A 14,482-nucleotide genomic window follows, 5' to 3' on the forward strand; every position below is an offset into this window, starting at 1 on the left:
GATGTATTTTTTTATTGGAATCGGTTGGCTCAATTTGTAAGTGGCTATCAACCAATGATGCTATGTAACAAAAAGGTTACTGAGAGATTGTAACAAGACCAGTGTTTGACCGTTCCCGTATAAAAACGTAAAAAATGCAAATGGCGTAGATACACATAAATAAAAAAAATAAACAAAACTTACAAGTTTAATTTTTGTAATGACTTACTATATGCGTCATGTAATACTTACTATGCGTCACTTCGCGACTTTCGTAATACGTGATATATTTATAGTTGATAAGGGTCAAAACGATTATTTCTCATCATATCACTATTATTTGCATTGCGTGCTCTATTATTTGCATTGCGTACGCGATCTCTTCGAGGCATCTTAAAATTACAAATGTTAATGAAACATACTATGAAAACACTAAATCTAACGAAAAACGTTTTGTTAAAAATCCTTCTTTACACTTCTTCTTTACATCTCTTCATTCTTTACATTAAAACAACAATAAAGTATACTATGGAAACAAAAAATCGTATCACAACACAAAATCCAACGTAAGTCATTTTCTTCTTTACATTTTATACAAATAGCATTACAATATTTTATTTGAATTCACTGATACATTAACAACTACAGATAATTGTTGATACCATTTTCGTATGTATGTAAACAAAATTGTATTATGACCGTCTATTTTGATGTAAACTTGAAGCAGTTCAGATTATTGACAACAGAATTCAGCACAAACTTTGAAATTTTCAAGTTTGTTGGACGAAGGGCTTTTACGATAAATCATCCAAACCCAGAAAAGGCACATTAGAGAATAATATCTTTAAATTGATACCCAATAAGCCTATACAAATAAATATTTAGAGGAAAATTTACTGCACAAGAAAATCCAACAAATTCTTGTAATAACATAGATATTATTGAACACTTTCTTGAAGAATACGATGATACGCAACTTTTCATCATCCTTACACCTTCCAAGTAAATTCATTTAACAAATAAAAACAATAACGGCATATCGAGAAATGTTGTGAACGCACTTGGGAGACCTTAACGCAAGGTTTTAATGAAATCACTCCAAACGGGAATACGTGTAGGAAGAGAATTGACCGTGTAGCACTACAGATTCCGGAATATATAATAGATAAATGTTATTCCACATTATACCCACATAAATATTGACAATTTAACTTTTACCGAACTATAAAAATATTCATCGACTTTAACTGGGTTTTATTTACTGAAGTTAGCTATTTGTGTTGCTTAAGCTCTTATACTACACAAAGACTTAAAATAATTATACCGATTAATATAAGGCTATACTTGAACATATTTTGCAAACGTTGTGAGCACTGAGTAAATCTAGTAGCTATACTTTCTTTAATACTTTCTTATGAAATTGCGACCATACTAATATACTGTAGGTATTTTAAGCCAAGTATGAATGGAGATTATAACTATTATTAACAAAATAATCAAATATAACGTCATCACAGTTTATTGTGATTCGTCATATTTTGCAATAAAAAAAATGAAAACGCAATTGGAATTGAGTAAATTTTGCTGCTACTTCAGATTATGTTTTGTAAATTACAAAAGATTAAATAATATAAACCGACGACTCTAAGCTTCTTGGTGAGTTTCACCACACCAAGTACATTTTATGACAAATCCTTGAGTTGAGTCAACATGTGCTAGTGACGCTTACTGTTGTTTTATTAACCATTTATCACAGTTTATTGAGAAATTCCAGTTGAAAGGTTTATATAATTGTCGAGGTTCTTGCGCCTGACAAAAAGGCCCGTTGCTAACAGGCCTCTTCACACTGCTGGGCAAGTAGGTTGCGACTGCAGCGCTCGCCTCGCGCGGCGGCAATCCACTTAACTACCTGCCGGAAACTAACCTCTATACCCTACTTCTGCTGCTTCTTCTTCTTTACTCTCTCACCTGTTTTCCCTTTCTTTTAATTTCCATTATGTCGATGCAAGCACTGGGAAATTTACTGACCTAGTCGGTAGGCTGGTATTTTAAATATGGTAATTAGGAAAGGAAATAATTAGTAAATAAACTTACCGGTTTTACTTTATACCTTGGTACAGCTACTTGGACATGTTCGTTTTCTAATTAATAGCATTACAATTAAATGGTGCAAGTTGACGACCCTATTTTATATATTTTTTATATTTTATTTTAGTGTGAAAATCTGTAAGTTACTAATTGTCTTTTGAGCATAACAACAATGGATAAACAAAAGTCCACATATATTATTGTTGTTTTTCGTTAAAATATTTTAAAGTTGAATACAAAAATGAATAGGAAACAACAAAAGCGCCCTCCATAAAGTTGGTGGTTATACATAATCAATTTAATTGCTTTCAGCCAATACATCTACATGTGCAATATTTTGGCAAATTTTAATTAGTGATACCATTCTTGTTTGTATTTTTTGTATTTGTAGTCAGCTGTTCTTTTTTAATTATATATATTTTATGGATGGATTTTTACTAGTTTATACCACATCTAACTTTTGATATATACAAAACTTTAATTGAAGCAATTACATTCCATTTATTTTAGCTGATTGACAGTTCTTGCTATATTCTTTTCCTTCCTCCATCAGCCAGCCGAAATTGAATAAAAATGACCATGTTCATTTATCATAAAACATCTTTCAAAAAACCTTAACTAATGCCGTTGAATAATACAAGCAGAATAATGATTTTGCCCTACATTCAATTGCTATAAACTGTTAAATTTATTCATAAATATTTATTCAGTTATTACAAACAAGATTGTAGAATTCTAGAAAGCGTGTTCATATTTGTTCGATTTATGCCCACACGATGAGTCTGTAAAAGATCGCAAGAGGTGCTTTACATATATATTACTCGACATCTACATTTATTTATTCAAAGAGGTTGGCAGTACTGTACGGGATACAGGTCGCATCGTGGCGGAACCTATCGGCGAGTTCGTGCACTATTTGGCACCATTAGCGCAGCCTACTTCCGGTGACAAATGCAACAATACCGGCATAACCTCAATGTCTCTGCCACAGCCATGCCGATATCGTCATCCGTCAAACTGACTACGCTGTATCTAGATCTGCCAGAACATGATCGAAGGCGCTCAACGGTCGTTCCATTAAACCGGACATCAAAAGAAGGTCACATGTGCACGTGTAATATTTTCATACCAGTGAGGCGTGACTAGGGAGATTTAAACCATTGAGTAGTATGATGAAAATAATGATATGACTTACATGTAATTTTAAAAAGCGTTTTTGTTTTCGTATTGATAATTGGAACGCTGACATTTTCGCACTGATTGTAGCAATTTAAATATTACGATTTATTGTAATCTTTTACTTTCCCGTACTCGTTTTTCCATAATGCTCTCAAGGTAAAACACACTGAAAAAATAAAGAGGTAACTGCAATGTGCGTAAGAGACATAACTTACCATTTTAGTCAGTAACATTTACTACTCTTCAGTTAGGTTATGTTTCCTATGCAACCTTACGATTTGAACCCCTAATATTACGTCCATTAATTATACAGGCGTTGAATATTTTTCAGCAAATACTGCACTATCAAAATATGTTTAATTCATGCCGTAAACAAACCTAAACATTTCGTATTCATCCTGAATTATTTGCCTACTTTTCCACCGGTTAGGTTAGGTTTCCTGTTTGACATCACCAAACCTTCGCTAACATTAACTAATTTAATAAAAAGAAAATTAAGGGTTTCCGTACCCTAGGCAAATACAGTAGGCTATTGCAGAATAGAATTATATTCGGGTTTGGTTAAATTGTACAGGAAACATAACCTTACAGGTCTGATCTTACTTTGCTTAGCTTTGGTGTATTACTTACTTCAGTGGACAAGTAAACCCAAGATGTTTTTAGCCTCGCCAACAATCCCAAATCTTCTTACATCCTTCAACCTTTGGTCACTCCACCGCAGTCTTGGCCTTCCTAAAGGTCTTCTACCATTGGGTTTACCTTTATGAGACTGGAGTTGTCCCTTCTTATCACATGACCAGCCCCCTCAGACGTTTAATTTTTACCGTGAAAATTATTTCTGGCTCATGACAAACCTCTCTCAGTTCTCTATTTTTCTCATCACATTCCTGCCGCATAAACAGGTCCAAATATTGTTCTTAGTACCTTATTTTCAAAAGTTATGGGATTTATTTCTGGATACTAAAAATCTGATTCTGACCTAACCTTACTGGTGGGCTTGTAGAGAAATAAAGTACGAAGATCAAAATGGCAACGCACGTCCTAACGAGATTATAGGCTCCAAAACCACGCTTCACACTACAATTAAACTGATCCAGATACCAGTAAAGACAGCGATACATAGCTCGTCTTCTTCTTCTTCCATCCTCATCCTCCATTTCTCCACTTGCCCGCCATCACTTTCTCCCGCCATGTTCGCCTCCACTGAGCGTCGGATGTAGCACAGACTTTCTCCCCCTTCCCTCCCTTAGTGGGGGATCATTATAGACTCATAAAACATCGAAAGGAATTGCCGTGGTGCTGTCGCACTTTTTGCAAATATAACCCATTGTGATTTGCTGATTTGCAGTTTGAAGTTTTCTTTGTTTTTTTATTTATTTCGGAAAGTAAAATAGTGCTTCACAAATCTATGATATCCAACATTGACGTGGAATTTTGATGGTAAAAGCTGAAGATGGTTTTCTAGAATAAGAATTCCAACTAACAAATTATTGTTTGTGCTAATTAAATCTATGATTGTGCGGCTTCTAAAACATTTTTCAACTTTGTTCAACCTAAATGATTGTTGTGAATCCTGCAGTGCAGCGTTAGTTTGTTTATTCTATTTTCATTCATATTTTTCATCAATTTTTTTTTCGATAAGAACAATTATTCATAAGAACCAGGAAACAGTAACTTACGAAGGCGATACAACTACAGTCCAAGTTGACACCACCGATCTTAATGAAGAATTTTTGCAAAATTCAAATTAAATTACGGTTGGACCTAATTAATTGTTAAAAATATTAGCTGGCATAAATACTTTTTTTATTTAAAACCTCAGTGAGTGACCCGCATAAAAATGTGAAAAAGGAGTTAAATCCTGAATGAAAATTGAAGATTTTGTAAAGATTGAAAGATGAAATAAGCTTTTTTTGAAGATACTGGAGCAGTTCTGGACCTTATTTAATTTGGAGGATACGTAATTGTGAATGAACCAAAGATTTTTAAATGTATGAATGCACTGTAACGTCACTGAGAAATTGTAAATCTAAGATATCACAATAACTTAAAGTTAGTAAGAATTATTGTATTATGAGAAAAGAAAACATGCGCTAGTTCGCATGTGTAGTCGCAATAGAGCTCTCAGTTTGTCATCATAAAATATGTTGGATTATTAGAAACAAGCCCATTTCTCTACTGCCTTATTAATTTTCACTAAAAATGTGTGACAACTGTATGAGGAATGAAGTATTTACACCTAAAAATCAGCAATGCGGCATTATACGAGTACAACAGCTCCTACAGTGGTCTCGACCAATCTCGGGATTTTTTAAAAATTAGCCACAACAAGTAATGGACTATACTCTATCAAAATTATAGAATATACCTTACAATATTTAACCCAGTAATGTAATGAATCTATCCAGCAATTAAAATTTTGCTGAAATATCACGTGACACAATGTTGAGTTTAAATTGCCTACACCTTTTCCTCGCAAAGTGAAGGAAACGTTTGGGATACAGTTATTCGACTTTGTCTGAAGATCGATGCGCAAGAGATGGGATATGCGCATCGCAGATGAGATGCTTGCAGTCTCCGATGATGTTTGTGAACCAGGAAGTGATTTCCAACTTCGACCTCTCTTACGCCAGCAATGAATCATACATAAAATAGTTCCAACCTACGAGTGTCAAAGAAATGTGGGAAAACTTTTGAAATCTGCTAGTCACTCACATCTTCTTTGCTGGTTGCAAATTGGTTTAGGTTTTAAAACGTTAATTTTTCCCTAAATTATATATATTTTTATCAAAAAGTCACATGTGTATGTATATTGAAGCGTAAATAAAATAAGACAGGATGAGGAGTAGAGGCAGCTAATGGTTCGACGAATTCCTTTTGATAATGGTATACAATTAACATTCGCAAATAGGCATTGAGGACTTGCAATTTGGAAGGACATCCATCGCTATTTTTGCATTTTCATGGCATATCGTGGAATACATTTTGTATTTTGAACTATTTTAGATCCACTCTAAGCTTTATGAAAATGTAATTAGTGATATGGCAAGACCCCAACAAGACTTTACAAAATGCTTTAAGTGAAATTACACGTATTAAATTCTTCTACATGTACTCCACTTTACAATACGTGGTCTCATCATTGTCATGCGAATGAATGAAAAAGATTCGTGTGGATTGTTATTACTACTCAATGTAATCATTGTCTGAAGCAATAAATAAATAAATAAATATTATATATTTGGCTGACGACGTCGTTGAAGTCATTTTGGATTTTTTAAAAGTTCTATTTTTGTTTAGAACTTTTGAGAACTTTTTTCTATTTTTGTTTAACTTTACCTGACAATGAACCAGGTTTGTTTTCTTTTTTTTTCTAGTTTCATAATTTCTCACAAGACTTGATATTACAATACGCCAGCCTCAGGTGAAATTGTGGCTCCACAATGACAACAACAGAGGTTAACGAAATGACATTTATGACAAGAATTGGCCACAGACTTTAGGACTCAGAAGAATTGGTCGACCTTGAAGAGTAAACTTATCGCAACTTTCAAATGATTAGTTACAAAAATCTTTCTGTTTGGACAACTCAGCTGATAGTGATCAACACATTCATGTTCAGCAACCACGTTAGCACGATGAGGCTTTAATGATAGGTCATTGCTGAATGCTCTTCATCATTGGGTATTCAAGGATCATCGCGAGCCAGCTTCGACTTGCACTTGCCTCAGCAAATGCTGGCGTGACAGGTGTGTTCGGGAGCCAGCAGGCTAGAGCGTGTTCTGGCATGTTCCGCGATGCCCGACGCTCCCAGCAGCGTGTCTACATCGCCGCGCTTTCTTCCGTCGAGACTACTTTCACCGTAGAAGGTCAACAACCACCAACCTAGACCGTGGGGAGGCCAAGGGCATGGGGTCGTTCGGGAGGTTAAAAAATACCTAGAAGAATGTTCATAGTTGATGCTGAATAAAAAGAAACGTAGGAAAACGTTGTAGTGGAAGAAAATTTGGAAGTTAGTAACTCATCAAACTATCATAAAGTAATTCATGAACTATTAAGAACTGATAAAACTGATAACAAGTCTCGATCATAAAAGTAATTTGTGTTTTTATGCCCAAGTCTCCCATGTGCAGAGAAATGGGTTCGCGGGGATTCAAATTGGATTTTGGCATTCAATTGAGAGTTCTCTACTTCATTTAAGGTGGGAAATAACATTGGAAAATTATGAAAAAGTTTTAACATGAAAGTGTTTGAAATATAATATAGAAGTTTTTCGCCTTTCTTAACAAGTCATTTTAAGGAGATTTGTATATGAATATTTCACTCTTTGAAATTTACAATACAAACACTACAACCTAACACCAACCTCCAATTCTACTAATACATTTTATTGACTTATTATGTTTTTTATATTGAACATAATAACCAAAATTCCCACTTAGATGTAGCTGCCATGAGCTTTTGGAACTCTTTTCCCTTGTTTTATCTTAAATCCATTCTTGAGCTGTGAGCAGCCAAAATATTAAAACATTTTAGGAAAATTATATTTTTTGTCATTCTAATTATTTTAAAAACCTTTGTATTACTAAGAGGTATCAAACAATATTTTTTACCTCAATTTTCTTCACAATAAAAATACTTTATAATCAAAGCCAAAGTCAAAGGTGTAGTAGCCTTCAAGCGGGCTGCTGGGTTTGCATATTTTGATACCTCTCATATTCAATTCAGGGAGCAGTCCGCCCGGATCGCACAGGAATCTGCAGTTTGTAGGCCAAGAGAAAGTGTCAAGGTTAACGCCTCACTTTCTCTCCCCCCTCTAAGTCCAACTCAACCTAAATTTTATAATTTTGTACTTTCTTCGGTGTATGTTTACCTTCTTCATTATCGCTCTATTCTCTGTGGTCAGTTTGGTTGCGGTAATAGATGTTTTGATGTTATCCAATTACTCGTCTTTTGTTTTGACGTACTTGCACTTCGTCTTGATGAACTTTCTCTTTGACAAATGGCAGATCTGACATTTTAACTGGTTATAGACACCATGATTCGGAAATCCAGTGGGGAAAAGTTGTTCCTAATGTTTCTAAGCATTATAAAAAATGTATTTTGGATTTCATAAACAAATCTCAAAAACAATAAACTAATAGTATTACATTTATTTCAATTTGACGACATTACATACCAAGAATCAACCAATGAAACTTCGTTTATTACATCTTGTTGGATGGATTATTTTAACATAATCAAGTATAGATTATGACAAATAATTTCATGATGCCGTATCGATATCTCACAATGGTGTACATATTATATGATTACATACATTACATGTGACATAACCTGAATACATGTATAAATAACTACATTGCGCTTAACTTTATCATTGCGTTTATACACAAGTCCCATCAAATTGATTATATTTCTTGCATATGGCACATTTTATGTTTGAATGGTGTATATAAGCCTGTGTGTATTTTTTATCTTATTGCCTATCTTGTATGTTTTGTAAAGTGTAAAAAGTAGTACTGTATCAGTAACCAATTTTGTGTTTGTTGCAGGTGAAACAATAAATAGTGCCAGAATGCCCCGTCGCCGAGCCTCTGCCTCCGCCGCCTCCGGATGACGATGGTCTGCTAGCCAGAGCACCGCTGGATCCTCCCTGGCTGAGTCCGTCCGGAGCGCCGCCGGGTTCGCCGCCACCCTCCACCTCCACGTCGTCCGAGAGTAAGATGAAAATTGCCGGCGGCGACTCTCCCTTCATCATAGGAATGCCCTTAGACTTGATGAACTCCTGTTGGGCCGTATCCGAACACTTCTTGGGTGCCGCCTCCCACCAGAAAACCATGTTAGGAGACACTGAAGACGAAGACTCCAACTCCAAGATGGACGACTTCGAACTGATCCTGAAGTCTTCGCCTTCGGAACAGAATAATAATTTGGCCGAACTCAAGCCGCTGCCTCCGTTCACGGGGTACACCGGACACCTGAGCATCAACGGTATCCCGGGACACCACTACCACACGATCGCAGCGGCACCCAGTCCCCCACGAGTTGAGGCCAACAACAACAGTTCCGACACGGCCAACCAGAACTCCATGTTCTACTCGACCGACCAAGTGGTGTCCTCATCGACCATGGACTGTCCTCTGGACAACATAAAGACAGAGGCCGTAGACTACAACGGCCTGCTCCTCGACCCGGCGATCGAGGACATCGCGGCCGTCCTAGGCTCCGCCATCGCCGATACCACCGTACAAGCCAACAACAACAACGGCAATAATGACAACAACGGCACCTCCAACAACAACATAGACTGTGGCTCGTCAAGAGATAGCTGGATGGAGTTGGACTGGATGGAGTTCGACTCTTGTGAACAAAACTCGTCGAACAATAACAACAAATCAATGCCCCTTTCGGATACGTTACACGAGTTCGTCCCAGTGAGTTCGCACTTCTCCTCAGCGCAGTCGACACCTCCCGCGGTCACCATCTCCTTCCAGCAAGTCTCGCAACAGAAGAGAGACTCCCTGGCCTCCGTATACTCTAGCATGCCGCTGTTGCAGAGTCGGTTGCAGAACGGTCCACCTATCAAGCCCGAACTGACGTACACGTTAGTCCCGAACTGCACTAAACAAGAAGTCACCTACAGCTTGGTGAGCGAATGTCCGTCTCCCTCCTCGTCCACTCAGTACCTCGCACACAGTCCTCCGGGTCACGTGGTCTCTACCTCAGACCTGGTCAGGTACAACCCCGTCCACAGTTCCAGACCGTCGCCCGAACTGCAGGTCAGCTTCCCACACACCACCACGCCCTCCAAGAAGTCGAAGAACAGATCGAGAAGCAAAACAGCCGCTGCGACGTCCACGGTGGTCTACAGCGAGGGATTGGGCAAGGAGAAGCCCGTGCACAGGTGTAACATCTGCAACAGAGGGTTCCTCAACAAGTCCAACATCAAGGTGCATTTGCGCACGCACACGGGCGAGAAGCCGTTCCGCTGCGAGGTCTGCGGCAAAGCCTTCAGACAGAAGGCGCATCTCATAAAGCACGCGCAGATACACAAGCGCATAGGAAGAGAATGATATGATGAGGAGTGCGATCGACCCGCAAGGCCAGACTCGGCCAGGTTCAACCCCTTGCTGCTACTCAAGTACGCCAGGGCCCTCTTTCCCTGACCCTGACCGTGTTGCGGAATTCGTTCAGAGGTCCTGGAAGATAACATAGTCCACAGTTTTCTTTATCGAAAAAGTTTCAATTTATAATATACGTGGATGAAATATTTTGAAATTCCTCGGCCCATTTCGAGTTCTTTCCTCCCAACGAATTCCGCAGTCAGTTCAGGGATCTGAAACCTCAAGCTGGAACCCAAAGATCAGAATCCCCGAGTCGACTCTGCAGTCGGCGCACTCCCATCGACTCATCGCCTATCCAAGGCCAAGGACCGATATTGACAAGACAGAGACTTATTTAGTTTATGTGTATAAGTGACTTCTGAGTGTAGCAAGTGTATTCCAGATGAATGTATATATATTTATGGTACTTCTGGTAACACTGGTGCGTAGTGGAACTGGTCGAAAACTCAGGAACTCTCGTGTACATTTGTAAGTGGGAAAGCGCATCTATATGACTCAGACGTTGTGATTTATATATTTTTGTAACATATTATTTATACAAAGTAGATTAAGACTATGTTTAAAGGTTCTAGGGATTTGCTTAGTGGCTGCCTGAACTGTGTTGCTGCTGAAAATCGTTGTAAATGCTTAAATGGATGTTTATATACAAATTGGGACAAAAATAAACATTCAATAGTTCCAATATATTTAATAGTAAAAAATTATTTATTGCGTTATACATTTCATGAGCACTTCACTGCTCATTTTAAAATTTCACATCACTTATTTAAAGCTCTCTATTCAGCATTGGACGAATCAAGATAAGGTTCTTGATGGATGGTCAACAAATTAGAATTAATTTAAGAGTGCAATGGTCTGGTAAAGATAGGTTTAATGTTTTATGATTACTCTAGGTTAAGCCAACCCCAGGTGCCCAAAACATCAGGTGCTGGGAGAAAATTGAATCAAAACGATTTCAAAATTTTGGGAACGTACCTCGCAACTACCCAATAGTTTTTCTTCGTTGTTGAATTGTCTGACTGACTCGATCGGTCGTGTTTTAGTACAAGTATTGTTTCATGTTTAATTTATATTTTATTGGTTTGTTATTTGCGTGTTACTACTGTATATCAATTCCAACGTATTAAAAGGTAGTTTAGTTTACAAAAACAAAAATCTAATATAGTTGATCAAATGTTCTGAAATTAATTGTTACACCATCATTTCTGTGTTCATTACACGAATGTATTTTTTATTTCAAATCTGACTGTTTTTTTATTTAAGTATTCGCAAATCCAAATATTTCCTAGCAAAGATTTTATTCAGTGTAATATAAGATTAGGTTTAATAAAGGGACCAAAAATGTACATAATATCGTTTAGATATTTTAATAACGTTATTTTAGAGTAAATGTTTAAGTTTGTTTATTTATACATAGATTTAGACTAGTTGTATAGAGGTTGAGTGTGAAATCCTTCATATAAATCTGTATACTTGCTGAGGAGAAGTGGCAATGTATATTTGTGTATCCGTGTGTGCCTAGTAAATTGTAAAGCTGTATCTCTAATTGCAATTTGTATACAGAGTACAATAATATGTAAAATATCCATCCTAAAATTTAACTACCCAAACCTGTTCTAGGTTTTATATTTTTTGTGAACCATTTGACAACGATTAACAGGTACAATGTAAATAAACGCAGGTGTCTAAATACTTGTAAACATTCCACGTGGGATATAATATATCGCTTTTCACAAAAGCTCTAGTACCTAACGCAGTTAGACTATTTAATGGAGAGAGTGCTTGGTTTTATATAAATTTGTAAGTTTTTAAAATCGTCTACGTAGCAAAAAGAATTTATAAATTTGCAGAAGATTGTATACAGCTTGATGCAGTGCACAGCGCTTGATGCGTGCTGTTTGCGTCGTAATATGTTAAAAATTTTAAAAATTACAACCAGTTTGATAAAGTTTAGTGAATACATGTAATAACCTCATTTTTTCAGCTTTGAACCTTTCCCAAATGTTAGTAAACAAAATATTTCGATTGTTAACACTAAATCCTCTATGGAGAGAATGATGGCGTGCTAGACACATATGACTGCTATTTATTATCTTGGGTTGTATAGTATAGTATAAGGCTCTTAGGTTGTATTTTATATACTGTACCTTGGAATAAGGAAGTTGCAATAGTGAGAACTGTGTTCATCAAACAAAAAAAACATCGAATAGTATTTTGTACTCTTCACACTTATTGCTGCTTTCCCTTGTTCTATAGTTAAAGTTTCTATTTCTTTCCAACAGTTTTGTTAATTTCTTGTTCTTTGTTTATTGTTAAATAAAACTAAATCAATAAAATTACCGTGTTGTTGTTTTACCCTGATTTAGATTTTTAAGTTGAAGGTAATTACGTTTATGAATATATGATGTTTGATGAGTTAGTTTTTGGTTCGTATTCTTGGATTAGATTGGCTTATACTTTTTACAACTAACTAAAAGGTTCTAAAGAAAATAAGGCAAAAGAGAAATCTACAGAACAATTTATGGGTGTTTAAATTTGTAGAACTTCAACTTATCGTAATTCTTTTTTTTTACTCATAACCCACCTATGAGCGATTGGCTCTACATGACGCTTTAAAACATACGTTAGCCTGTAACCAAATTTAAATCCGTCAAATTTAAAGCGAGCCATGGATCTTCATTTAAAATTAAATAAATTTTATTTTGAAAATTGTCTTTAGTTAAATGCATATATCCCCAATTCTAAATAACTTCCAAAACTCTTTACAGTCTTAAATAATTCATCAAAGTATTGACTTTTATTTTAGCTATGGATTACTTATTGAGAATTATGTTTTTGGGTCGAGTAATAATGTATGTCAATGAATGATGATGCTAGATGGCAAATCTATGCTTGCATACTTTTAATTTAAGACAAAAATTATGAAAATCGGTGGGGTAAAAGAGTCAAACGAACTCGGAAAAGAAAAACCATATTTAACACCCATAAGAAATGTACAAGGAGGAAGTTGCTTTTGTACATAACTCAAATTTTAAGCCAGATAAAAGAATAAGGATTTTTGAAGGCAAATCTGTGCATGCATACCTTTAATTTAAGCCCAATATTATGAAAATCGGTCGGGTAGAGAAGCGAAACCGACTTGGAAAAGAAAAACCAATATTTTTTTAAATATATAGATTCGAGATAGATAACTCGTCTTGGACTCAAATAATCCAAATATAACCAATATCTCAGATGAAAGGCTTTATTTCTAGGAGTATTTTAACCCTTCCCAGACGGGCGCAATCATGACATATATTCTGCCAGTATGTCTGAAGAGAAGGCAGATATAACCGCTTCCCGTCCGGAGCATCAAAAATCATATGTGGATATATATGCCACCCGTCCTTTATCACCAAAGACTTATGCGGATATATCCGTCACCCGTCAGCGAAGGGTTAAGACCAAGACATATAAAATAACTAAAATAAAAATAAAGCTATGTGTCATTGATTGCAGATAAGTCCAAAAATATTATAATTATTGTTGATAAGTGATGCAGCAGCGTGCTTCAGGTACGTCCGATCTTAATAATCAATAGCTCAAATGAAAGGTGGGTTTTCAATTAAGATTATTAGACAAAAACATATACGATAATGTAATTAGAAATTGTGAAATGCACCTCTAATTGAAGTAAGAACTTTAATAGTTCTTACATTTTGTAATTACAATATGTAATAAATATTCTAAAAGTTATAGTTAATAGTTATTTTTAGTAAATTTGACTTGGCAAATGCATGTGTAATGTCAATCTAGCTAAATAAATTAATTATTGAGTTAGCCTATAGGTAAGAATTCCAAAAAAATCGAATTCATGTTTTTTGGTCGAGTAATACAGTACATGAATGATGATGTTTAATGGCTAATCTGTTCGTGCACACTTGAAAAAATCCAAATTAAACTGCCTTATAATGTACAAGGAAGAAGTTGCTTTTGTGCATGACTCGAAATATACGTCAAATTCCGAATTCCAATGCTTGATGAAAATTTTGTGTGTATATGCCTTTAATTTAAGACCCAAATTATCAAGACTAAAACAGATCGGTTTGGTTGCAAACCTACTTGGAAAA

The 14,482-nt window shown here is 36.0% G+C and overlaps 1 protein-coding gene across 2 annotated transcripts in view; it reads left to right on the top strand.

Moving 5' to 3' along the window:
* LOC128992041 (ichor) overlaps positions 1-12,697 on the top strand; it is a 38,638-nt gene extending 25,941 nt beyond the window's left edge. For both annotated transcript variants that reach the window (XM_054415415.1, XM_054415416.1), the window contains exon 2: positions 8,802-12,697. In XM_054415415.1, coding sequence (XP_054271390.1) covers positions 8,973-10,322 — 1,350 coding nt within the window. In that variant the 5' untranslated portion in view covers positions 8,802-8,972 and the 3' untranslated portion in view covers positions 10,323-12,697. The remainder of the gene's footprint in view (positions 1-8,801) is intronic.
* Positions 12,698-14,482: the final 1,785 nt, after the last annotated feature.

Source organism: Macrosteles quadrilineatus, unplaced genomic scaffold (genome assembly GCF_028750875.1).
Source record: "Macrosteles quadrilineatus isolate MER2022 unplaced genomic scaffold, UCM_ALF_1.0 Scaffold_4__1_contigs__length_99947679, whole genome shotgun sequence".
In the NCBI taxonomy this organism is placed as follows: Eukaryota; Metazoa; Arthropoda; class Insecta; order Hemiptera; family Cicadellidae; genus Macrosteles; species Macrosteles quadrilineatus.